At 39.8% G+C, this 25,943-nt stretch overlaps 1 protein-coding gene across 1 annotated transcript in view; it reads right to left on the bottom strand.

The window, feature by feature from the left end:
* Window positions 1-25,943, bottom strand: part of LOC127158548 (NACHT, LRR and PYD domains-containing protein 12) — a 77,993-nt gene that overhangs the window by 6,807 nt on the left and 45,243 nt on the right. Inside the window, exon 10 of the mRNA XM_051101630.1 lies at window positions 17,533-17,706. Coding sequence (XP_050957587.1) covers window positions 17,533-17,706 — 174 coding nt within the window. The remainder of the gene's footprint in view (window positions 1-17,532; window positions 17,707-25,943) is intronic.

Below are 25,943 nucleotides of genomic sequence, written 5' to 3'. Positions count from 1 at the left end.
ACACACAGAAATGTAAAGGTAGACACGGCAATCCGTCAAAATAAAAGTCTGGTTTAACTTGAAGTCATTGTTAGGTTATAATCACGCAACATTTTTTCCATTTAATTTTAATAGTAAATCCCCCTTTGTTTTGCAAAAAAAAAAAAAGTTAGCTTAAATTTCAGTAATTAAAGATAAATGAAAATAATGTTTTATGCCTTTATTTGATAACCAGAACATTTTAAATACACACCACAGAATTTTTGAGGGTGAAAAACCTTTCATAAAGCTATTTTAAGAATAAATTTGAATAAATTAAGTATGCATTCAAATAATTAGACATGCTAAAACACAGAATGTAAAATGGTATAGGTTTTATGATTTAAATGAAAAATTAAAATGGAAAAAAAACAGAATTTGGGAAAAAATAAAACAGTTTCATAGGGCCCTACTAATGTAACTATCATTTCCTGATGCATGGGAGAGCTGCTTGGCATATAAAATCCACTTGTGAAATTGGGTCTAAGTGAGACCTCTGATGTCATCACGTCATAATGTTGTAGTAACTAACAGAAAGGGAATTAATGTTGCAGTATAACAGGATTTATTTTTTGTGCTTGTAAACACTGCTGATCTGTTTAGAATATTTAAGGAATTGTTCCAAGCACTGCTGAGATAAAAATCTTATATAAACTATAAATGTACATGATACTGTAAATGTGCCTTTTATCTTTCATCATATATACAGTGCCCTCCACTAATATTGGCACCCTTGGTAAATATGAGCAAAGGTGGCTGTGAAAATAAATCTGCATTGTTTATCCTTTTAATCTTTCATTCAAAAAATTCACAAAATTCTAACCTATCATTGAAATAAAACAATGGAAAGCAGGAGGAAAATCTCATTATGAAATAAATGTTTTTCTCTACTTCATGTTGACCACAATTATTGGCACCCAATTATTGCAACGTCCTTTATTCAAGATAACAGCTCTGAGTTGTCTCCCTTAATGCCTGAGGAGTTTGGAGAACACCTGACAAGAGATCAGAGACCATTCCTTCAGAATCTCTTCAGATCCTTCAGTGTCCCAGCTCCATGCTGGTGCTTCTTCTCTTCAGTTCACCTCACGCATTTTCTATAGGGTTCAGGTCAGGCAACTGGGACGGCCATGGCAGAAGCTTCATTTTATGCTCAGTGACACATTTTTGTGTTAATTTTGATGTTTGATTTGGATTATTGTCCTGATGGAAGATCCAACCACAGCTCAATATAGAACTTCTAACAGATGCAGTCAGATTTAGATATTTTATCTGTTGGTATTTGCTAGAATCCATGATGCCATGTATCTGAACAAGATGTCCAGGACCTCTGGCAGGAAAATAAGCCCACAACATGTGAGAACCAGCAGTATATTTAACCGTGGACATGGGGTATTTTTTGTACCAAACCTATCTGGTGGGTTTGCTGCCAGAAAGCTCTTTTTTTAGTTTCATCTGACCACAGAAGCCAGTCCCATTTGAAATTCAAGTCGTGTCTGACAACTGAATATGCTGGAGTTTGTTTTTGGATGAGCAAGAAGGATTTTTCTTAAAACCCTCCTGAACAACATGTGGTGATGTTGGGGCTGTTTGAATTTTTTTTTTAGTCTTTTGACCCCAAGACTCAACTAATCTCTGCAGTTCTCCTGCTGTGATACTTGGAGAGTCTTTGGACACTTAAACTCTCCTCCTCACCATCCATTAGGACGATATAGACACACATCCTTTTCCTAGCAGATTTGTAACATCTTTAGTTGATTGGAATTCTTAATTATTGTCCTAATTATGGAAATTGGGATTTTCAATGCTTTAGCTCTTTTCTGACAGCCACTTTCTATTTTGTGAAGCTCAACAATCTTGTTATTGTCAGGCATTCACCACAGCCACCACCATCTGACACACCTTCTCAAACACCACCCACTCGTTCTGAATCACCCGAATTCTGATTGCCTGCACCTGCACCTCGTTGAGCCACGGCCTATATAATGGACACACTTGCATTCACTCTTTGTCTGGTCTACCGTTCACATGCTGTGTCTCTCTCCTGGATCTCTGTCTGGGAATATAATGGGAATATACTTCAGAGATATTTTACTCATTATAATTTCTCAGGATGTCAATAATTGTGCCCACCATGCATTGGAGAAAAACATTTATTTTATAATGTAAGTTTCCCCCCACTTTTAATTGTATTACTTCAATGAAAGGTTATTTTGTGAATTTTTGGAATGTAAGATCAAAAAGATAAACAAAGCAGATTTATTTTCATAGCCGTCTCTGCTTATATTTACCAAGGGTGCCAATATTAGTGGAGGGCACTGTAAGTCACAAACTGTACATGCCTACAGGGCCATTTAGGGTAGCCAAAGCATCACAGATCTCTCACAAGTGTGTCCTCTTTCCTCACAAAGATAAATTTGTTGTCATGCCCCTCTTGTATACCCACAGTTCTTTTAGTTCCAGGATATAGGTGGGGGGTTGTGTACAGTGAGGGTCTAGGAGGGTTTAGTAGTGAGAGACAAAACAAAAAAGACTGACTTGACACAATAACTGCTGAAGAGCTGCTTCACTACACAAAGGTTTGTGGATACTGGATTTTGACCATGTGAGGATCCCCAATGAATAGTAATAAAAACTACTTGCTGAAGCCTATTTGAGACAACTTGTTCCATTAAAGGGATAGTTCACTCAAAAAAGAAAGAAAAATCTCACATTCACTTACCCTTCAGTAGTTTCAAACCTTTCTTTCTTCTGTTGAACACTTCTCAATTCCTGTCCTAACGTACTACTGTTCTGCATATTTTGCATGTCTCCCTTATGATTAGGATCATTTAATGCCCTTTGAATGGAAGATGTACCCTCCCTTTGAACTGGAATCATGATGCAATATCCTGTGATGTCCACTTTGCAGGGCACTTACAGTCAAATAGAACAAGCATCTGAAGTGATAAGACTAAGAGATACAAAATGTGCAGAGTGGTGGTACACGAGGTCTGGAGTTGAGAACCACTGCGTTAGAAATTTTGAATAATGTAGGAAGAAAATACTTTGGAAGTCAATGGTTACCATCAACTGTTTGCATTTACATTTAGATTTAATAATTTAGCAGATGCTTTTATCCAAAGCGACTTGCAAATGATAGAAGCACAATAGAACAATAGAAGAAATCAAATCAACAAGAGGGCAACAATATAAAAGTGCAGTAGCAAGTCTCAGTCTAGTACAGTACACATAGCAAGATTTTTTTTAAATAAATAGAATAGAATAGAATAGAATAGAATAGAAAAGAATAGAAGAAAGTGCTAGTATTAATTGGTCCAGTGCTGATAAAAGGTTTGTCGTTTTTTTTTTTTTTTTTTTTTTATGGCTAAAGCTGGTTGAAATGACATAGACAGGTCTGTATCAACAACTAGACTGTACCAAAAGGGCACTTCAGCAGGGACAGGGGCTTGTAAGAGAGAGATGCAGAGCAGAGCGTGTGCAGAGCAGGGGGACAAGGATTGAGAACTGCTGCTTTAGAACACTGATTAGAATCGTTAGACAGAATCGTGATTCAGATATGAATAGACTTTTTCGTACACACCTAGTTTTGATGGCACGACAAGCACATTTAAAATCTTTTAATGAATGACAAGCCGCTGATTGTCCGCTTATTCCATGGTCAATTACCAAATTATAGACAAGTTAAAACTAGTATTGCTCTTTGCAATGCAATATTTGACCGAATGTGTAAAAACGACAGTTATTTTCGACAGGTATGGCTTGTTAACACTTTTATTCTGCCCATTTCAAATCAGACACAGAGCTGAAATACTGTGGTAAGATCACATTTATTTGAATTAGTTATAGCATTTATTTCAAATGATTATCGATTGATTGAGAGCGAGAGAGAAAGAGAGAGATGACAGTTTTCCTGGCAGAGAGCCACCACATGGTCAATAAAAGAGCAATTTCCTTCTTCTCTGGGCGTTACTCACAGCACCTCCGACCCTCTACACGATGGTCGAATGCTATGTCCTCCATTCAGGACATGCGGTCACACACCTCCTGTGTGCCCTCATGTTCTGAGACAACGGGCTCGTTCAGACGATTCCTCTTCTCAGGGGAATCCTCTGGTCAGCTCTCACGGCACGAACCCGCCAGGCAAAACAGCCAGTGGTCTCCGGGGCTTCTCACCTCCGGCCACACGCCGTTTTCCCAGCCATGGTGCCCCCATCCTTGGTACGTCGGATGCAACTCCTCTGAGACCCCTAGCGGAGAATTTTTTGGATTGGCTGAGCCTCCCCAATCCTTCCCGCTGGCTCCTAAGGACCATTCGGCTCGGTTATGCGATCCAGTTTGCGAGACGTCCACCCAAGTTCTGTGGTGTTCTCGCTACCTCAGTTCGAGGCAGCAGCACCGCAGTTCTTCGTGCGGAAATCGCTTTCTTTCTGGCAAAGGATGCGATAGAAACTGTCCCCTCAGCTGAAATGAAGAAAGGATTTTACAGCCCCTACTTCATTGTACCCAAGAAGGGTGGTGGGCTCAGATCAATCTTAGACCTGAGAGTTTTGAATCGGGCCCTACTCAAGCTCCCGTTCAAAATGCTAACCCTCAAGCACATGCTCACGTGTGTCAGGACTCAAGATTGGTTTGTGGCAATAGACCTGAAGGACGCGTACTTTCATGTCTCGATCCTTCCAAGACACAGGCCATTTCTACGGTTTGCCTTCGAAGGGCGGGCTTATCAGTACAAAGTTCTTCCTTTGTCCTCTCCCTGTCACCCGGGGCCTTTACGAAGGTAGCGGAGGCTGCCCTTGCCCCCCTCAGGGAATTGGGCATCCACATTCTCAACTATCTCGACGACTGGCTAATCCTAGCTCACTCGTGGGATTTGGTTTGCGCTCACAGGGACGTGGTTCTCAACCACCTGGCTCAGTTGTGACTTCAGGTCAACTGGGAAAAGAGCAAACTCTCTCCGATGCAGAGGATCTCTTTTCTCGGTGTAGAACTGGACTCGGTATGTCTGCGCGTCTCTCCCCAGAGCGCGGACAGTCAGTGCTGAGGTGTGCGGCAACACTCAGATGCGGGTCTACGGTCCCCCTGAAACAGGTTCAGAGTCTCCTGGGGCATGTAGCATCCTCAGCCGCGGTCACACCGCTGGGCCTGAGGAACATGAGACCGTTGCAACACTGGCTTCATACCCGAGTTCCGAGATGGGCATGGCGCCGAGGCACGTTTCGTGTGAACATCACACCTTCGTGTCGCAAAACACTCAGCCCTTGGACAGACATTGTGTTTCTGCGGTCAGGTGTACCCTTGGAACAAGTCTTCAGACGCATCGTTGTTACCACAGATGCTTCCAAGACAGGCTGGGGCGCCATGTGCAATGGGCATGCAGCTTCCGGAGTCTGGACGGGCCCCCGGCTGCATTGGCACATCAATTGCCTGGAGTTGTTGGCAGTGCTTCTAGCCCTGAGGAGGTTCCGACCTTTGATTCAGGGCAAGCATGTGTTGGTCCGGTCAGACAACACGGTGACTGTGGCTTGCATCAACCACCAGGGTGGTGTACGCTCCTTTCGCATGTCACAACTAGCCCGCCATCTCCTGCTGTGGAGCCAACACAGACTCAGGTCTCTGCGTGCCACTCACATTCCGGGTGAAGCCAATCGCATGGCCGATTCTCTGTTATGACAGGTTTCGTTTGGAGGCGAGTGGAGGCTCCACCCCCAATCGGTCCAACTGATCTGGGATCGATTCGGACAGGCACAATTAGATCTCTTTGCCTCACCGGAATCCACCCACTGCCAGTTGTGGTACGGTCTAACCGAAGCTTCCCTCGGTATAGATGCACTGGCACACAGTTGGCCGAGGGACCGGCTCAAGTATTCGTTTCCCCCAGTGAGCCTCATTGCACAGACTCTGTGCAAAGTCAGGGAGGACAAGGAACAGATTCTTTTGGTAGCCCCCTTCTGGCCCAACAGAACCTGGTTCTCGGACCTGGTGCTCCTGGCATCAGCTCCTCCCTGGCGCATTTCTCTGAGGAAGGACCTCCTTTCTCAGGGGAAGGGCACAATCTGGCACCCGCGCCCAGATCTTTGGAACCTCCACCTATGGTCCCTGGACACGACCAGGAGGATTTCAGAGACCTCTCACCCTCAGTGGTAAACACCCTCTTACAGGCAAGAGCCCCCTCCACCAGGCGGCTGTATGACCTAAAGTGGCGCATTTTTGTGAACTGGTGTTCTTCCCGGAGGAAGGACCCCGGAGATGTGGCATCGAATCAGTGTTATCCTTCCTCCAAGGAGGCCTGGACAGGCACGTATCTGCCTCAACACTCAAGGTCCATGTGGCAGCTATATCAGCTAATCATGACTTGATGGGTGGCAGATTGGTGGGGAAACATGATTTGGTAATCAGGATTCTTAGAGGAGCTCGGAGGCTGAACCCTCCTCGGCCGCACCTTATCCCCTCTTGGGATCTTGCTGTAGTTCTCTAGGGCCTACAGCAAGATCCCTTTGAGCCCCTTCAGTCAGTCGAACTTGATGCCCTCTCCTTGAAGGCCTCGTTAACAGACATCTGTAGAGCTGCACCTAACACATTTGCCAGATTTTACAATTTGCGCATGGAAGCAGTGTCAGATAGAGTCTTAAACACAAGCTCACAGCACACTGGTTGGTATAGAGCTTGCCTAAGCGCTTCCCCTAATGATGATTACGCTTCTAAGTTTCAGTAGGTTTCCTGACGTGAACCCTGGACACCTTCTCCATCACTTGGCACTTCTGGATGTAGCAGAGTTTTTGCAGAGGAACTCGCTGCAAATTCCAACACAAGGTATGAACACCTTTATTTTCTCATAGTTGGATTGTGCCCCATATGTAGTGGCTCCTTATGTGGCCCCATGTGTGTAATTTCCACCTATATCTCTCTGTGGTGCGGTGTTTCCCCTGAGGACAGGTTTGTCTCTAGGGTCTGAGTTTGGTTGTCTCCCCTGGCGTGAGACCCACCTCAGGTCCCATATCTAATGATATTCACTTTATACCCCGCCTCTGGGCAGGTTGTGATCTCCGTAGTGCCTTTTTCCCTCGGGACATAGTCACTTCCCAACGAGGAAGGCCCGGCTGCAGGACTCTGCTGTAACAGGTCAGTTCTTGGACATTGGAAGGTTTATACCCGGATGTCCGGGGCGTGGCTAGCTAGGCAAAATCTGCACACCCAATTTCATTGGCCTTTCTCAAAACTGTCAGAGGTGTTTGGGCTCCCAAAAGTGACCCCTAGTGCCGTACACTGGACACAACATCTCCGTTCCCTCCATCAGGGAACGAGGGTTACCATACGTAACCGAGATGACTCTGCTGTGCTGAGATTTTGTTAGACGGCTTTTGATGATTGCAGCGCTACGCAGTGAGTATCTGAATAAAGAGAAACTTCTGCTTCAAGATATCCAAAACGTCTCCTGGTCTTCACTTCTGAGTTTCCAACAGTTTTGGTGCTGTGACCCGAATAGAGCTTCTCACCAGACATCCTTCCAGACTGAATTCCAGAAACTTTTTTCAGCTCAACAATGATTTGGTGAGTGTTACTCTATTCAAAGAACCACTACAGACCAGTACACGTGGTTAGCCTCTGCGCCGCCAGAGAAGTGTTAACAAACAGCTGCAGGGTTTGGTTAACAGACTAGTTATCCTCTATTCAGGTAAAGAAGATTAGCATTACGTGCTAATATCTGTTATCCTCTGTTTTTAGGCAGAGAAGATTAACGTAAAGTGTTAGTAGTTTATGTTGTCCTCTGCGTTGCCAGAGAAGGTTGAATACATGATAATGTGTATTAACTAGGTTTTCCTCTGCTTTGCCAGAGAAGGTTAATAACAGTTGTTCTGTGTTAACAAATTTATCCTCTGCTTGCCAGGGAGGTGTTAAAAGTGTACTGTTGTGTCAGAAAGCCATTACAAAATGTTGAGAAGGAATGCTAGGCTGATTCCCACAACTGAGAAAGGTGGACTCAATAGTGAGTCAGTCAGATTGGATTTAACAAAGAAATTTGGTATGGATCCAGAAAAAGTATGGTAAATTGAAGAATGCAAAAAGGTACTTGGAGCATGTATCCAAAAGAAAAACATTAAAGGCATTATCTGCTGCCACAGAGAATTTACCTTATCCTTAGCACAAGAACAAGCTCAGTGTATTGCTAAATTAAAAGAACAAAACAAACAGCTGCACACTCGAGTGTCCTGTCTCACTAAAAAGGTGGGCCATAACAAGGCCTCAACCAAAAGTGACTCAAATGACCAACAGTCAGATGAAAGCTATTCTGACTTACAGTCTTTGTGTAGACAAGAGGACAAATGCAATACTAGAAGGATAGAGAAAGATGCAGCAATTTCAATTGAAGTATATGGAGCAAAGGGCTCAGAGTAGGGAAGAAGGGGTTGAAACTGTTCCATATGCAGTCCCCATACTCCATTTACAAGCAGTCCATACAGTGCTAGGACCTGAAGATACAGAGAGACTATCTCAGAGCTTACTCTCAGCACGCACAAATTTTTCTGAATTTAGAAGAGCATTGACTAGCAAAATGCGTCTCTACGACATGTCGTTAGCAGAAGTCACACAGCTGATGTCACATTCTAACTGAATCTGAATTCAACAGTTTTGAGTCTGCTGTTACTTTTGAACTACAACATGCCAGTAAAGCGGATTTGAGAGAAGGTGTTTTGAAAATTCTAAAGAATATCATGGGACCCAAAATAGACTGGTCCAGAATCACTGTGTGCAAAGGAAAGAAGAAACTGTGAATGAATACAGTGAAAGATTTTGTCAGACAGCTGTAACTTACAGTGGAATAGTTGAGGATCCTGAAAGTGTGCTGGATGACAAGGGACCCCTAGTCCGCATCTGGTCAGATGGCCTTGTAGCCGAGTACAGAAAAGCATTGCCATTCCTAGATCTAGCTTGGTCTAACAGAACTCTCAGAAGTAACCTAGACTGCTTAGCTACTTGGGAAAGAGACTCTGATTTTAAAGCAAGAGTAAAGATTGCAGCAGCATCCTTTCAGGTCAACACAAAGAACCAACAGAAACGTAAATGTCCTAAGAGGACAGTTGTCATTACTGTGGTAAACTTGGACACTGGATGAAAGAGTGTAGGAAAAACAAAAAGTATGTAAGCGCAATGAACAGTGTAAATCAGCTCCTAATCAGCCTGCTTGCAACTCTGAAGCAGCCCCTCCCCACTGTACCAAATTCGTGGGCCAGCTTGCTGAGGTGCTAATTGTTAAGGCTGTGAGTTCTTACAGTTTTTCTCGAATGCTAAAACACTATAACCAGTCTTTTGAACTAAAATTTCAAAACCATAATGCCATTTTTCAAAAAGCACACCCATTTCCCTGAACTATAAACACTATTCATCTGCTTTAACACATGAGTCAGATTTGGTGAACAGTTACTGCAAAACTCTACACACAAATCCCTACATTTCTCAGTGCTTACACCATGTGATCATTTAGAAAGCACTAGCATTCAATATTGTTCACTCAAGTCTGCAAAGTTTCAGCTCAATTAGCACACAATTACTCAAGTGGAAACACTAGGAGTCAAAATGTATCACACACCAATCAGAACCTTCGATGGAGATAAAAGTGCTGAAGTCAGTACAGTTTGGTGCATTTCTCAGATCAGAAATGAAATTCTCAAAACTACTTGTTCAACCTCCACATCATCCAGTCACTTCATCATAAAATGTTTCTAAATTTTTTTTTAACAAGTTGCGTTTGCTTTGGTACATTCATGCAACTGATTATGCAACTGATTTGTCTGCTGTTTCCTACATTATCACTTCCTATTGTCATGTTGCTATAGTCTTTCTCCTCAAAACATCAAGTCATTAGCTCATCGTATATGTCTTTGCAGTAAATGCTAATTTTTTTATCTAGTTGTCAAGCATATTCTACACATTTCTATTAGACTTTTTGTAAATTTGCCATGAATTGTTCAAGTGAATACTTACTTTCACTAATGTCGAGACTACAGATCAACCAATGATAAAGCAGTTCTCTGAAACCGCAAAGGTACATCTCAATATCTCATGAACCTTCAACTGGAAAGCATATATAGACAGAGAACAACACAAAGCTGTCAAATTCGAGTTACAAATTCTGACAGTGCACTTTCTAATTTATATTTCGGCCTTTGCCCATATTTCTCTTTTCTATTTCACAATGACTTTTTTAGTGTATTTATATTATATTTCATAACTAACCAATTAGTCTGTGATGTTGAGGAGGTTCTTTGGCCTGTCCCAGATCAAAGACAAGATGCTGGGGCAGAATAATTATTTTTGTTGTTTGCTGTTTTGTGCTGTACTCTACAGTACAATAAATTAAGGATTAAAACACTTGCAAATGCATAAATTTGTTCATCATGTGATTTTTTTTTTTCCAAGCAACACTTATTACCAGTTTTCATAGTATTGTTTTGAATTGATCTCATCACTGTATAAAACTGTGTTGTAGTGTGTGTGTTTTTGAGGGTTTGTGTGTCATGTCTGAAAGCAAAGTTTGTTTTTTTCAGCAAGATTGAGTTGTTTTGAGTGGAGAGCTTCATTTTGACCTGAATATAGTAAGTTCGGGGAATTGAGTTAGAAGTTACGGATTTGTGTTTAGAGTTTTGCAAAAGCAAGGCATAATTTCAAGAAATGTGTTTAAGCAATTGAGAAAAACTGTAATTACCCAGTAATCTACAACAAAGATGAAAAGATTCTTTGTAAATAGAACAAAAGGAAGTTGATTTCCTCCCACTGGGGGACTCTGGTTAAGTACACTCACAGCCAAAAACAATACTACAGCACACTCCAGTCACTCACCTGTCCTCTGTGGGTTATGATGTTTGCTATGACTGATGTTTCATTAGAGTATGGAGTGATTGCACAGTTAAGTTCCCACATCAACTACAGGGACAGACTAGGACACACACAGACCAGTGAGGAGCCCAGGGAAGAACCGAAGTGCAACAGGCCTTGGGGGCCCAACCCTGTGGTGAAGATTTCCTCATAGGTTTTTCCCCTCATCAGTTTGTCCCCACTTCACTGGTCCATAGGCGTCAAATGACTTAGGACTAGGTCAACAAAACCACTATACGATCACTAGACTTAAAACCACTATACGATCAACAGAAGTCTAAAAATGTCTACGCATGAATACTGCTGGTCTGCTGTTTCTCTGTTTTCTTGTGTTGCAGGTATGTGTACATGCCATGATGTCTTCAAAAGCAGCATCCTGGAGTAAAGCATCACCTCAGACATCCATGAACAAGCTTCATGAGGACAAAGAGTCATCTGAGTGAATCTACGTGGGAAATGGACTATAGAAAACTACAGACTACACAACTATTCAGGCGCAATGGACATCAGGACTTCCACTCTTATGCTACATGGTTTTCTGTGTCAACATGTAGCTTGTACGACATGTTACCATCCATGTCGCATGTGCCAACAGTTATGGTTTGGAAAAGAACTGTTACACCTAATTAAATCTAGGACCAGACACGGAATAAGATATATGTGCCTGTAATTTTTTCAAGTTACATTACTGCAAGAGGGGGCTTATGTTAACAAACGTAGGCTATATAGTGGACTTATGGAGGTTTAAATTTGAATAATGTGAGAGTTATTAGAACTCTCAAAGGGGGGACTGTGGGATTACAAATTTAAGAATCTGTTTAAAATATGCTGATCCTTTGCTAGGTTCCAATATAACAACATGAACTGAAAAAGTTATGTATATTCTGACAGTTTAACAGCAGGTAGCCCAGGCCCTGAGACAGTAACCTTTTGTCTTTATGCAGTTCCTGAACATCTGGCAGGTTTTCCCAAGTTAAGTGTGAATTCTAAGCTCAATGTACAACTGTGCCTTTTGTTTAAGCACCTATGCATTTGAATGACACTTGTATGCTACCGAGATCAAGACTGGGAAAAATCTTTTACTGAGCTGTTTTCCTGTACCACATTTGCATGCTTTGTTTAGATTGATTCCACCTCTGTGTACTCCTCCTCCTTGAAACCTATATACTCTTCTGTGCTGAGATTTTGTTAGAAGACTTTTGATGACTGCAGCGCTATGCAGCGAGTATCTGAATAAAGAGAAACTTCTGCTTTAAGATATCCAAAACATCTCCTGGTCTTCTGAGTTTCCAACACCTGCAAGCTGCGTCTGCGCATCTCTCTCTACAAACAACTAATTAATTCAAAAACGGCAATTTTACCACCTCGTGCTGAGGAATATAATGTAGCGATCTAGTATCAAGGCTGTTTTATTAATAAGAATTGCAGGGAAGAGTTGACAAGTTTATGTATGTAAGCAGCGTAATGCGATCTCCGACCTCTCCCTCTCTGTATGGGTGTGTGAGTGTGCACCTTTGTGTGCACACCATAGACTGTAAAAAATATGGACGTAGTGTCTGTAACGTCCCCCGTAGGTTTCTGAAGAGTATTTTTGAAGCTCTTAGTGGGCAGGAGTCGGCCGTCGCCATCTTGCAATCGCATCACTGTTCATCACTCCCGAATAATTGAAAATGGGCAAAGAGGCAGGACGTGGGTGGAGCTAGTTGCTGAAACCACGCCCGCTTAGCGAGATGGTGGTGACAGCAGCGGCAATCCACCTGTCACTCAAGTGGCCATGTCCTAAATTATGCAAAAAAGGCTTGATATAATTTAAACAGTTGACATGAAGGGCAAAATTAGCTATATAGACCAAAACCACTTTTTGTACCAGAATGTAAAAATATTTTTTTTTCTGCTGTAAAGTTGGGCATTTTAACATGGGGAGTCTATGGGATTGACTTCCTTTTGGAGCCAGTCTCTAAGTCAGTTTAAGTCACTTCCGTGTTGGTTTCAATAGAGAGAGTGGGAGGTTGCCGCTTGGTGCACACTCATTAAAGCAGTGCATTAATATAAAACGGTTATTAACTGACTTGGAACTACTACAGTTTTACTGCAAACCTGCCAGCCAATCAGAATCCAATATCCTGACAGACCATGGAATAAGTAAATTTGAGCGTTTGTGATGTCACCAACCCAGGAAGTAGTTAATTGTAATCCCTACCAGCCATATTTGTAGGCATTAAACTACAATATCACTGTTTGCATTGAACTTTCATCATTGTAACTGTTTTTGTATCACATTCTGTATCAAGATCTCTCCGCTCTTGTAATAAATTGCTTCTTTCTGTTCCCCGGTCCCATTTAAAGACAAAGGGTGACCAAGCTTTTGCAAATGCAGCACCTAAGCAGTGGAATGCACTTCCAGTTGCCGTGAGATTGTCTCCCACGTTGGACACTTTTAAATCTAGATTGAAGGCTCATTTATTATTATATATATGGTGGGGCCTGAGATTATTGGGGGTATATTGTTGTTTATGGTTTATCTTTTATTTCTATTTTATGAGTTTTATTTATTTGTTAGTACTTTTTATATTGTTATTTATGTTTTATATATTGTACAGCACTTTGGTACAATTCTTGTTGTTTTAAAATGTGCTTTATAAATAAATGTGAACTTGAACTTCAAGAAAAGGTTTGTATCAATGATACCAATAATACTGATGTCCCTAGAAAATTGTTTTTTTCCTAATATTTAACCATTAACTATAGCCATTCAGCATTATGTACAGAAAGCACACACTCTGTTTCTCACACTCTCTCTCCTTTACAGTCCTTTACTGTACAGTTTAGCAACTTAAAAGCTGCATAATATATTTTACAAGCGAGGTGACAATGGCGCTGTACAACGATTAATTTTCTCTCTAATAACTTTCATAAGTCTGCTATCAACAGCTCAAGCCTCCGTTATTCTAAAATGAGGTTTCTGAATTAGCAACGGAGGCACTGAATGAGATGCACAAGAAGTTAATCCTACTTACAGCAGTGTTTTAAGTACGAAAAATGGACGAAAGCCTTGAAATATATCGCCTGATCTATGTCTTGAGGTGTGGTAACTGTAGTATAGGATGAATAATTACTATAACTCTGGGTGATGCGGCCATGACCGGAAGCAGGTGTGCATTATTTTTCTAATTATTCAGTCAATTATTCTTTAAATAATTGAGAGCTTTCAAAAATAATTGAGTTATCAAAACTAAGTTCTATAATTAAATATAGATGAAGCCCTTAAAGCTAGAAAAATAATTGATTTCCTCTTTTTTTTTTTTGTAGTTTTTCTTTGACTTATATACATCACAGCAGGTGGGTTATTAGCTTATTTTGGCTGCTATTTCTTTAAGAGCTACTGCTGAATATTACTTAACTGGTGATATAACTACCACTGCACGCTCGTAGTTTCTTTCGTGCTTTAATATGAAATGACACCGCCACCATAATTGTGCATGCAATTGAAGAGTACGCACTACCAGCACAGAATAACGGCTGACAGAACAGGAAAATTCATTTTTACTAATATATGACCTGACAACATCTCATCTGACTGCAGTTCACTGTTGTTCTACTGAAGCTCCTCATCACCTGTAACATTTCCGTGCTTGTTTGACTAGTGCCTGGTGCTGACGTGAAGTTGGAGAGTGCATCTGAAAAGTCTCATCATAAAGATGTTCTGTGTCTACATAAACACACTTCTTGTCAAGAAAAAAAGAGACAGAAGCAGCAGCTGTGAGTAGGGCTGTCACGATTAGGAAATTTGGCTGATGATTAATTGTCTAAGAAATAATTGTGATTATGTCAATTAATTGTCTGGTTTATGGCTTTGACATACATTTTTTATGCACTTTGTTCAATAAATTGTTAAAAAGGATTGTGATTAGGGACAAAATAACATTGAAATGTTTCTGAAAACCAGAGTTACCCTCAGAAACACGTTCATATGAACCCCCACAACAATATTTAGATTTTTCTTCTTATATTTCGAGAATCATGAACAATGAATTTGCTGTGCCCTGTACAGTATTTTTTGTTATTGCGTCTATTCTGTCCTCTCTGTGACCGTTCTGGCCACATGCATACTGCAGCTAAATTCGGTTGTCAGTTCACCTTTTACTCCTTAATAGCATTCTGTACACACATCAAGTAAAATAAGGGAGTGACAACTGCATTCGCCAGCTGCATTACCTTCTGAAAAATACAGGTAACGTTAGTGACTGACAACCGCCTTTACAGAAATGCTATGCAGTGAAAGCCCTTAATTTCAGCCCGGGCCCGATGGGCCCCACAATTTTTATGACCCTAGGTTCAATGTTGCAAAGATCCTGATTCACAATCTCCTCTTTGGATGCACCATTAGAAAGAAATGCATCTTTGTGGCTTACATAATGAAAAAGTTTTTGTTTTCAATTTGTTTTATTTCGTTAAGCAATAACTTACAGCTTTCTTTTTATATATAGTATATATAGTTATAATGTCTGTGAGGCATGTATTCGCCGAGTTCATTTTTGTGAAGCGCTCCTGTTCAAGAACGAGACAGCACAAAAGCTTTCTTTTATAAAAGCACTGTTTGTAACGTTTTGTTAATATTTTGAGTGCACAAAAATAAAAGTGGAGCATTTACAGTTCTGAATGATGTATTACTCTTACCTTTGTGAGAAAAATCTTAAATTGTAAATTGTTTTTAAATTGTTTTCACTGAAAAAAAAATGTCAAAGCGCACTTCAGCTTCCACTCCCTGCACAAATGTTTGGATATGTGCCTAATAGCACACATTTATCTATGTTTATTGTTTGAACTAGTATTGTTATATACTTGAACTGTTTTACATCTATAGATTTTGTTTTAGGCAAGTCGTGATGATTTGAGAAGGCAAACTGACCAAACAAAACAGTCTTCTGCTGACTTTTTAAAATAAAAACATTTAACGAACAAAACATGCTCCAAACGTAAATTAACTTAATAATAAATAAAAAAAAAACTAAACAAAATATAATATCACTTTGCCATTACATACAAAACTGAAATAGTAGTATAAGCTGTTTTGGGAGAAGGGGGAAAAAGCTCGGGTCAGACTCTGGCTTTAATGCATGTGTGTGAAACCGAACTGAACAACTAGTTGTTAATGAGGTTTTTAACGTGCATAGATGTGTCTCTCTTCTGTAGTATGTGTGGTGAATCCATGGGTGAATCACAGGGAAAGCAGTACCAGAGCAAAAGGAGCCTTGACTCACTCGTGTTGCCAGATCTTGGTAGAAACCATAAAAAACGAAGTAAATCCAAATGCTTTAGGCTAAAAATAAGACCAAAATATAGTGACTTGTGTCTGCTTAGTTTGATAGCTCCATAAACCCGATTGCTTCTCCATCTAAGGTTAAACAACAAGCCCAAAAAGTGCTTGTAATGAGTGATCATGGCAACACAGACAGCACACACTCTGTGAAGCAGCATGAACAAACATAAACAAAACACAATCCCTTCATGTGCAATAATTGCGGTTGTCTCAATTGACCACGGTTAGATGAAATAACCGCAATCAGACGTTATTTAATAAACGGGACAGGCCTAGTTGTGAGTGGAGTGTCTAACCCTATCCCTGCCCCTGTGTTAATTGTGTTAAATATTTTAAATATGTTAAACTGAAAAAATGAATCATTATATATATATATAGAGAGAGAGAGAGGGGGAGGGAGAGAGAATGGTTTAATGTCAGTTATTTCTGTCTTATTTCTATCTTCTATCTCTATTAATTGTAATTAATAACAGCCAGTGCTCCACACAGAGATCTGATCCCATTATTATTCAGTCTGTCTGGATTGACAGAAAGAAACAGAATAGGAACACTTAGTTTTTCAGGTAGTTTTGCAGGTAGGTTTCTTGAAGCACCTTTGAGATGTTATCACAGTTAATCTGGATTGTTTCAGTTTTTTGTTTCTTCATGTCATTCCAGATGATGATGGGATCAGATCTCTGTGTGGAGCACTGGCTGTTGTCAGACTCCTTGTGCAAACAAAAATCTCAGTGAATTATTACAACTAATGGCAAAATGAATGTTTGGAAATGTAAACTCTTTTTTTTTTTTACTGACACTACAGCAGAAGATAGTAAAAACACATTAAACCATTTTTTAGCTGGTGAAACTACTAGTAGCCTAATACTTCCACACAATATATAAATATGTGTGTGTGTGTGTGTGTGTGTGTGTGTGTGTACTTGTTTTTGCTACATAGTGGGGACCAAATGTCCCCACAATGATAGTAAAACCTGAAATTTTTGACATTGTGGGGACCGGCCTGCGGTCCCCACAATGTTAAAAAATGATTAAAAATAGTAAATGATGTTTATCTGAAAGTGTAACGATGCAAACATGTTTTCTGTGAGGGCTAGGTTTAGGGTTAGGGTTGGGTTAGGGGATAGACAATATCGTTTGGTCAGTACAAAATCTATAGAAGTCTATGGAAAGTCCCCACAATTCACAAAAACAAACATGTGTGTGTGTGTGTGTGTGTGTGTAAAATATGTAAATATGAGCATATGTGTACAGTATATATATAGCACATAGTCACTGAGGAGTTAAAACAGAAAAGTCTAAAATCTTCCTGGTAGACATACTTGAGTTTGTCCAGTGAGCAGGTTGAATCCAACAGTTTTTCAGTGAGTAGTTTGACTCCTAAATCTCCTGGGTGATTGTAGCTCAGATCCAGCTCTCTCAGGTGTGAGGAGTTTGAACTCAGAGCTGAAAACACATAACGACAGCCTTTCTCTGTCACCATGCAGCCAGACAATCTGAAAACACAGCAATAGTATATGTGACAGTCAGACAAATCTCTTTCACACATTTCAGCTATTAATTATTTCTATAGGGTTGTGTTATTAACAAATGTATATGGAAAAAATCTGAAATGTCATGTACACATTATAAATCATATGATAGAAATGCTGACCAATGGAGTTGTGTCACCAGTGTTACTGGGAAAACATAACTGAAAAAAACAGTTTAACATAACTCTCTGTTTTCATCTATTTGAAGTCATTTTCCAATTTGTATTAATCACGTAAAAAAAACAGGGACTAATAGGCGAAGAGTGAAATTGCCTTTTGTGTATTATTTCCACCCATTACTGAAGAAACCAGCTTCTATTTGTTATTAAAGGGATAGTTCACCCAAAATGAAAAATTGATGGTTATCTGCTTACCCCCAGGGCATCCAAGATATAAATGACTTTGTTTCTTCAGTAGAACACAAACTAAGTTGCAGTCTGTCAGTCATATAATGACAGTGAATGGCTACCAAATCTTTGAGAGTAAAAAAAAAACATACACAAACAAAACCAAATTAAACCCTGTAACTCGTGACGATACATTGATGTCCTAAGACATGAAACGATGAGTTTGTGTGAGAAACTCAACGGTATTTATATCATTTTTTACCTCTGATTCACCGCTATGTCCTACTATCCTGAGTGCATGCACAGCATCTGGCACGTGACATGTGTTAATATCCAGCTGAAGAGCAAGCAACCATAACTTCAAGCGATCAGGCTCAGAAGTTGGGAAATGGTGAAAAGTCAACAATCTCACGAGTTTGCGCAAGAAAATGTAATCTTTTAGCTTTAAACCAGTTTGATCAATCAGGATAAGTGCAAGTAAATACCATTTTGAATAGCTGTCATACCCACAATCTCTGTGCAGTGTAAACATTGAGTGACGTATAAGCGCAGATTGCTTCCGGCGCTTGCGTATACTATGCCAGGGCGCGTACATGTTACGCACCAGATGCTGTGTATGCGTTCAGATGCTGTGGGGGCGCTGTAACGCGAACGTGATGTGGACGCGTTTTTAGTGAGCTCCTCGCAGGTGAAATTTCAACTAAATAACAAACAGACTCAGAAGTTTATTTCATTTATTTTTTCAGTGTGATATGATTTGTGAACACACACTGGCACGAAGTTAGTGGACACTGTGTGTATAATGGCAGCTCCTGGCAACAAACGAGGCGGCTATGAGACGCGAGCTAACACGGCTAACGTTAGCTCGGCTGACCCTAGGGGTACTCATGAGGGGGAATTACTCTCTGCTGATGTGTTCAAGCAATCACTCGAATCCATGAAAAATGACATTTGTGTTAAGATTGAGAGTGCGATTGGTGGTCTACAGTCTGACATAAACGGTGTTAAAGAAGAGCTGACATCGGCTGTTGCCATGATACAGCAATCGCTTAGCTCGCAAGAAGAGCGCCTGAGAGCCGTTGAAGATTCGGCGACGGCCGCGAGTGATACTCTCGTGCGCCTTGAAACTACAGTGGCCAAACTTCAAACCAAGGTTAACGGTCTATCTTTGAAGTGCGAGGATCTAGAAAGCAGATCAAGGAGAAATAACATCAGATTGGTCGGAATTGGTGAAGGAGAAGAGGGCAACCTTCCGACGGAATTTGTATCGAACTTCCTCCGCGACCTGTTGAACTTGGAAGAGAAGCCGCTGCTCGACCAAGCTCATAGGTCACTCCAACCAAAGCCCAGACCCGGTCAGCTGCCCAGACCCTTCATTATTAGGGTTCACTTCTACCACATTCATGAACAGATTCTCCAAGCGGCACGCCAACTTGGAAAGCTGACCTACAAGGGAAAACCTGTCTTTCTCTTCCCCGATCTTACAAGGGAAAAACCTGTCTTTCTCTTCCCGATATGAATTTTGCACAGAACAGGTACAGAAAGCGATGGAATTTATCTCTGTGATGATCTGAAAGGATCTCTGTGATTTGCCTTGACCAGTGTTTTACTTTCTGTATTTGTGCTCCTAAAAATCGCTGTTTAATTTCGCAGCATGCGTTGACCAGCAGTGTGCTATTTTTATTTAGTTATTACTGTTATTATTATTATTATTATTATTATTATCATTTTTACTCCTAAAAATCTCAGTTTTGCTCAACGCGCTGGTCTGTAGTGTGTCTATAGTTTGATCTGAAACGAGTTTGATTTGATTCTGTATTTGTTTTGGCTTCTGTATCTTTCGTATTTGTATTTGATTATTATTATTATTATTATTATTATTATTTTGTATATATATTTTTTCTGTTTAATGTTTTCCGGATAGACACCTTTGTTGTGGTCTGTAAATTTAATTTATGCCTGTTCACCTGATGATACGCTCAGTTAAGTTTTTGCGTATCCTAGACGCTAAGTTCATCGTTTGTGTTTTCTTGTCTGATATGGGGACTTGTATACACCTGGTTCGGGGAGGTGTTAAAGTGGGTGGGGGCTACAGGTTTGTTTTTTCAGAATTTTTTTTTTTTGTGTGTGTGTCTCATCTTTTCCTCATTTTCCTACTGTTGTGGCTATATATTATGCATTGCACAATCCGTTTTTTTTGTACATCTCTATATATATCTTTAATATTTTTCTCTCACCTTTATATCTATAAACACAGTCATTAATTTTGTAAGCTGGAATGTGAAAGGTCTTGGCCACCCTTCTAAGATTAACAAAGTGATAACTCACCTGGATGGCTTACAAGCTAAAATTGTCTTTTCACTCTTTATTTTCTAGTAGGGCAAGGGGAGTTGCTATCCTTATTCATAAAGATATTTCTTTTAATCCCTCAGATGTGCTGGCTGACCGTAATGGCAGATACGTCATAGTATCTGGGCTGCTGTTTAACACCCCTGTGGTGTTGGCTAATATTTATGCGCCTAACTTTGATGATGATAAGTTTTTCACTAAGTTTCTTTCTGTTTTACCAAATTTACATTCAAGTTATTTGATTATTGGGGGAGATTTCAATCTTTGTTTAAATCCTCAACTTGACAGAGCCTCTCAAAGAGGATCAGTCCTTTCAAAGTCAGCAAAAATAATAAATTCTTTTTTTAATGATTATGCTGTCACAGATGTTTGGCGATTTCTAAATCCATCTACGTGTGGCTATTCTTTCTTTTCTCATGCTCATCAATCTTTCTCCCGCATTGATTACTTTTTACTCGACAATAAGCTCTTACCATTGGTTCAACATTGTACTTACAATGCAATTGTCATTTCAGACCATTCTCCTCTTACTCTAGGCCTGAGGTTTGAATGTAGGTACACACAGCGCCCACTTTGGAGGCTGAATGTTCGCCTGCTAACTACTGAGGACTTTGTCCAGACTATTTCTTCCCAAATAGACTTTTTTATTAGTGAGAACGTCACCTCAGATATATCACACAGCACAGTTTGGGAAACATTCAAAGCCTATATTAGAGGTCAAATTATATCTTACACGTCATTTAAAAAGAACAAACAGAGGAGGTCTATGGCAGATCTGACAGACCGTATCTCCCAGTTAGAAAATCAATATATAAATAGTCCTTCATCAATCATACTTAAAGAATATCTTCTTTTAAAAGCTGATTTTGACACCCTTTCTACTGTTTCTACTGAGGAGATGTTGATTAAATCAAGACATGCTTATTATGAGTATGGGGAGAAGGCAAACAGGCTCTTAGCCCATCAGCTCAGACAATCCTCTGCCTCCCATATTTATCCAGCTATTAAAACACATGATAACTTATTGTCAGATCATCAAGAAATCAATAATTCATTTTTGGAATTTTATCGGTTATTGTATTCTTCTGAACAAACCTCTGGTTATGAGGACTTTCATAACTTTTTCAAAGATCTCTCATTACCTCACATCAGTATTGATGCGGTGCAATTTTTGGATGGCCCTATTTCTCTAGATGAGGTTCACGATGCCATTTCAGCCATGCAATGTGGTAAGAGCCCTGGCCCGGATAGCTTTCTGGCTGAATTTTTAAAGAAATTTTCTAGACAAGTAGCTCCCCTATTGCTAAACATGTACAATGAATCGTTTGATCTAGCCTGCCTTCCTCAAACTTTGCTGGCTTTATTAAAAACAGATTTTCATTTTTTAATGTCAGACGATTATTTATTTAAGTTTTAATCTCACTCGATGCAGAAAAGGCGTTTGACAGGGTGGAGTGGGATTACTTATTCCACACTCTTCAGATGTTTGGTTTTGGAACAAGTTTTATATCCTGGGTCAAACTATTCCATAAAGCCCCTCTTGCCTCTGTTCGTACCAACAATATTTCTTCCGCATATTTTCAGATTAATCGAGGAACAAGACAGGGTTGCCCCCTGTCACCTCTTTTGTTTGCAGTCGCAATAGAGCCTTTGGCCATTGCTCTGCGCCAAAATTCAAAAATAGCTGGTATAATCAGAGGAGGACAAGAGCACAAAGTTTCTCTGTACGCGGACGACTTGATTTTATATATTTCTGACCTGTCTAAATCCTTGCCTCACATCCTTAAAATTTTTGACATGTTTGGAAGACTCTCTGGCTATAAATTGAATCTACAGAAAAGTGAAATGTTTCTTATCAATAATGCTGCCCAAGAGCTCTCTACCTCTTCTTTTCCTTTTAAAGTTTCCCATTCATTTACATACCTTGGTATTCGTGTCCCTAATACTTTTTCTAAACTTTTCACTGCAAACTTTCCCTGTTTATTGGAACGAGTTGAGCAGGATTTAAAGCGTTGGGCCTTGCTCCCATTATCAGTCGCAGGTCGAATAAACTATTAAAATGAATGTGCTGCCTAAGTTCATCTATTTGTTTCAGTGCATCCCAGTATTTATTCCCAACTCATTTTTTCGTAAGTTGGATAGTGCTCTCGGCTCATTTATATGGAATGGAAAACCTGCTAGAATGAGTAAAAGTGTTCTGCAGCAGCCTAAGTCACTAGGTGGAATGTATTTACCTAATTTTCAATGTTATTACTGGGCCTCAAATATTTGTCCTATACTGCACTGGCTATATGAAGATCCTGGGGCTGATGCCCTATCATGGATAGCCATTGAATCTGCCTCATGCTTGCCTTCTTCCCTAGCAGCTTTAGTTTACGCTCCTCTTTCCTTTCCTTGTGACCGATTTACTAAAAACCCACTTGTAAAATCTACACTTAAAATCTGGAAACAGATGAGACGCCATTTCGGATGGCAAACTATGTCCCCTAAATCTCCTATTCATTCTAATCATGTCTTCAATCCTTCAATAATTGATAAGTATTATACATCTTGGCATGCTAAAGGCATTAGGGAAATTAATGACTTGTACCATGAGGGGGCCTTTTGTTCATTCCAGCGGATGTGCGAGCAGTTTAATATTGCTAAGAAAAAAAAAATTCTGCTACCTCCAAATTCGCGACTTTGTCAGAGACTTCAATGTTCCCTCAGTTTCCTGCTCCGCCTCCTTGTTCTCCATATGATCATTTATTGGGGGACCCTCTGAGGTGGAAGGGCATTATATCAACACTTTACTGTAAAATTTTGGCCCCACTATATACATCCCTCTATCAAATAAAAGCTGTGTGGGAAGACGACTTAGAAATGGCTATTTCTGATGAGGACTGGGAATCAGTCTTATATAGAATACATAAGTCTTCAGTCTGTGCAAGACATGGACTCCTGCAGTGCAAAGTTGTACATTGTGTACATTGGACAAAGTTAAAACTATCTAAGTACTTTCAGGATATAGATCCTGCTTGCGACCGCTGTAAGTTTTCCCCAGCCTCTCATGCACATATGTTTTGGTCCTGTATAAAGCTTAGGGGCTTCTGGTCCACTGTTTTTGAAACTGTCTCTGGTTTTTTAGAAAAATCAATCTCCCCTTGCCCACTGATAGCCATTTTTGGAATTACACCCGTATCATATAATCTCACAAAGATACAATCTGATTGTATAGCTTTTGTCATGCTGTTGGCCAAACGACTAATATTGCTGAAGTGGAAGGATCGGAAGCCTCCAACTCCAAAACAATGGATTTGTGATGTTCTCTTTTTTCTAAAGTTGGAGAAAATTAAATATTCTATAAGAGGCACTTCTAGCCAGTTTAATAAAGCTTGGGGCCCTTTCAAACATTATGTCAGGGAACATATTTCATTGTCGGACATAGACTGAATCTTATTTCTAGCTTTTTGTTTTTCTTTATCAGTTAAACATCATTGTATGATGATTGTGCATTTTCATTGTTTTCCTAAGCCACACTTCCATATTTTATTTTATTTATTTATTTATTTTTTAGTGTTTTTATTATAATTTATCTATTATATTTTCAAGTTAAGTTGATCTTGTTTTTTCTTTCCTGTTTTGTTTTCTTTATCTTTGTAACATTGTCAAAAACTCATAAATAAAGTTATTAAAAAAAAAGAAGAGCAAGATGAGGAAGATGGTAATGAGGATCTGTCTTTTGTACACATTGATTCATCAGTTCCAGAGTATCCTAGTCTCTCTCGTCTCAACAATGCCACAATGGGTAAATGGTCTGCATTATGGAATGCATCAGGCAGACCAAAGAGTGCCGAGAAGCTCTCTGAGGTGTTAAACTGCAGGCTGATCACACCATGTCCAACACGATGGAACTCTCTCTATGACAGTCTCAACCAGTTGAACACTCAGAGAGGAAAACTTGGAGATATCATGTTGAAATTGAACCTACCTTCCTTCAGGGATGCTGAACTAGATTACCTGGAGGAGTACACCAAAATCTTGAAGCCCCTTGCAATCGCCATTGATCGATTACAGGGCCAGTCATGCTGCTATTATGATGAGCTTCTTCCCACCCTGTTTGCTGTGGAATCTAAACTTGAAGCTTTACGTTCCTCCAATTTCAGATACTGTTCTCACCTTTTGCAAGCCATTATGGATGGTTTCAGAAGCAGATTCAGCAGCTTTCTACAACTTAAACCAGAAGTCAATGAGGCAATCCTGGCAAGTGTAACCCATCCATACTTCAAAATGCACTGGCTACCCCAGCAATTGTCAGGGGAAAAAAAACGAATCCATGAACTAATGATCCAGTCAGCAGCAGACCTTGGGCTTGTCATGGAGAGTGGGTCAAGTTCAACAACTGCTGATGGTGAAGTGGAAGACTTTTTTGTCTTTACTGAAGATGTTGAGGTCTCTGGCAAGTCTACACACAGCAAAGCTGAACTGGAGACATTGCACTTTCTAGAAGATCAGAGAAAGGAGTTGGAAGTCTTGGACCAGTATCCACTTATTAGACAACTTTTTGTGAGGTTTAACACAATCATCCCCTCTTCAGCTCCTGTAGAACACTTGTTTTCATTTGCAGGCTTAATCAATAGGCCACACAGACGACACCTGAAACCCAATCTTTTTGAAAAGCTGGTAGTGCTAAAGGGTATTGAATAGAAGGATGTCTGAAACACACAGGTACACCATCTTGAGGAGTACACCATCAGTTATATAATTGACTTTGTGTTATTGAGTTCTTGTTACTGAGTTGAAGTCATGATGGTGATAAAACGTAATAAAAGATGTTTGGGGAAAAAAAAATAGTTTTGTTTTTCCTACAGGGCAGGGGAAGGGAAGATCATTTCTAATCAGTAGTACACATCTAAATGTTTTTGTTTTGCATTCAGAATATGTCCAGATATACTTCTTCCTAATAGGGATGCCTGCACTTGATGGCCAATTTCACATGTATTTTGTGTATTTTAAAAATACAAAATACGGTATTTGTATTTAAATACATTTTTTACACAGTATTTTGTATTTGTATTTAAATACATTTTTCCATTCAGTATTTTGTATTTTTATTTTAAATACATTTCTATGTATTTATGCCCATCTCTGGCTTCCACGCATCTCCAAGCGAACACAGTTGTTTTGTTTATAAATGAATGTGTGTTTTAAACAAATCTAGTGAGTCAATGATTCAGTTACCCATTCATTAAGACATTCATCCTTTCCTGAATGAATCAGTGACTTGACGGCACCTGCAGGCAGTTTTAATTTCATTTTTAAAGTACCATCATTCAATATTTATAGAAATAATATTTGTCACCTCTGAGCCTCATTAGTTGTCTCTAAACACACCTACGTGCCACATTTATGTTCTTCTTTGCCACCTCTGTAGTGCAAGTTAATTTTGTTAATACCTATTTCATTTGATTGGTAACTTATTTTAATTAGAAATTAATTTGAAATTTTGATAAAGCTTACAATACT

This window comes from Labeo rohita, unplaced genomic scaffold, assembly GCF_022985175.1.
Source record: "Labeo rohita strain BAU-BD-2019 unplaced genomic scaffold, IGBB_LRoh.1.0 scaffold_156, whole genome shotgun sequence".
NCBI classification, from domain to species: Eukaryota; Metazoa; Chordata; class Actinopteri; order Cypriniformes; family Cyprinidae; genus Labeo; species Labeo rohita.
Note: the sequence above shows the minus strand (reverse complement) of the source record. Positions and strands in the feature narration are given on the sequence as shown.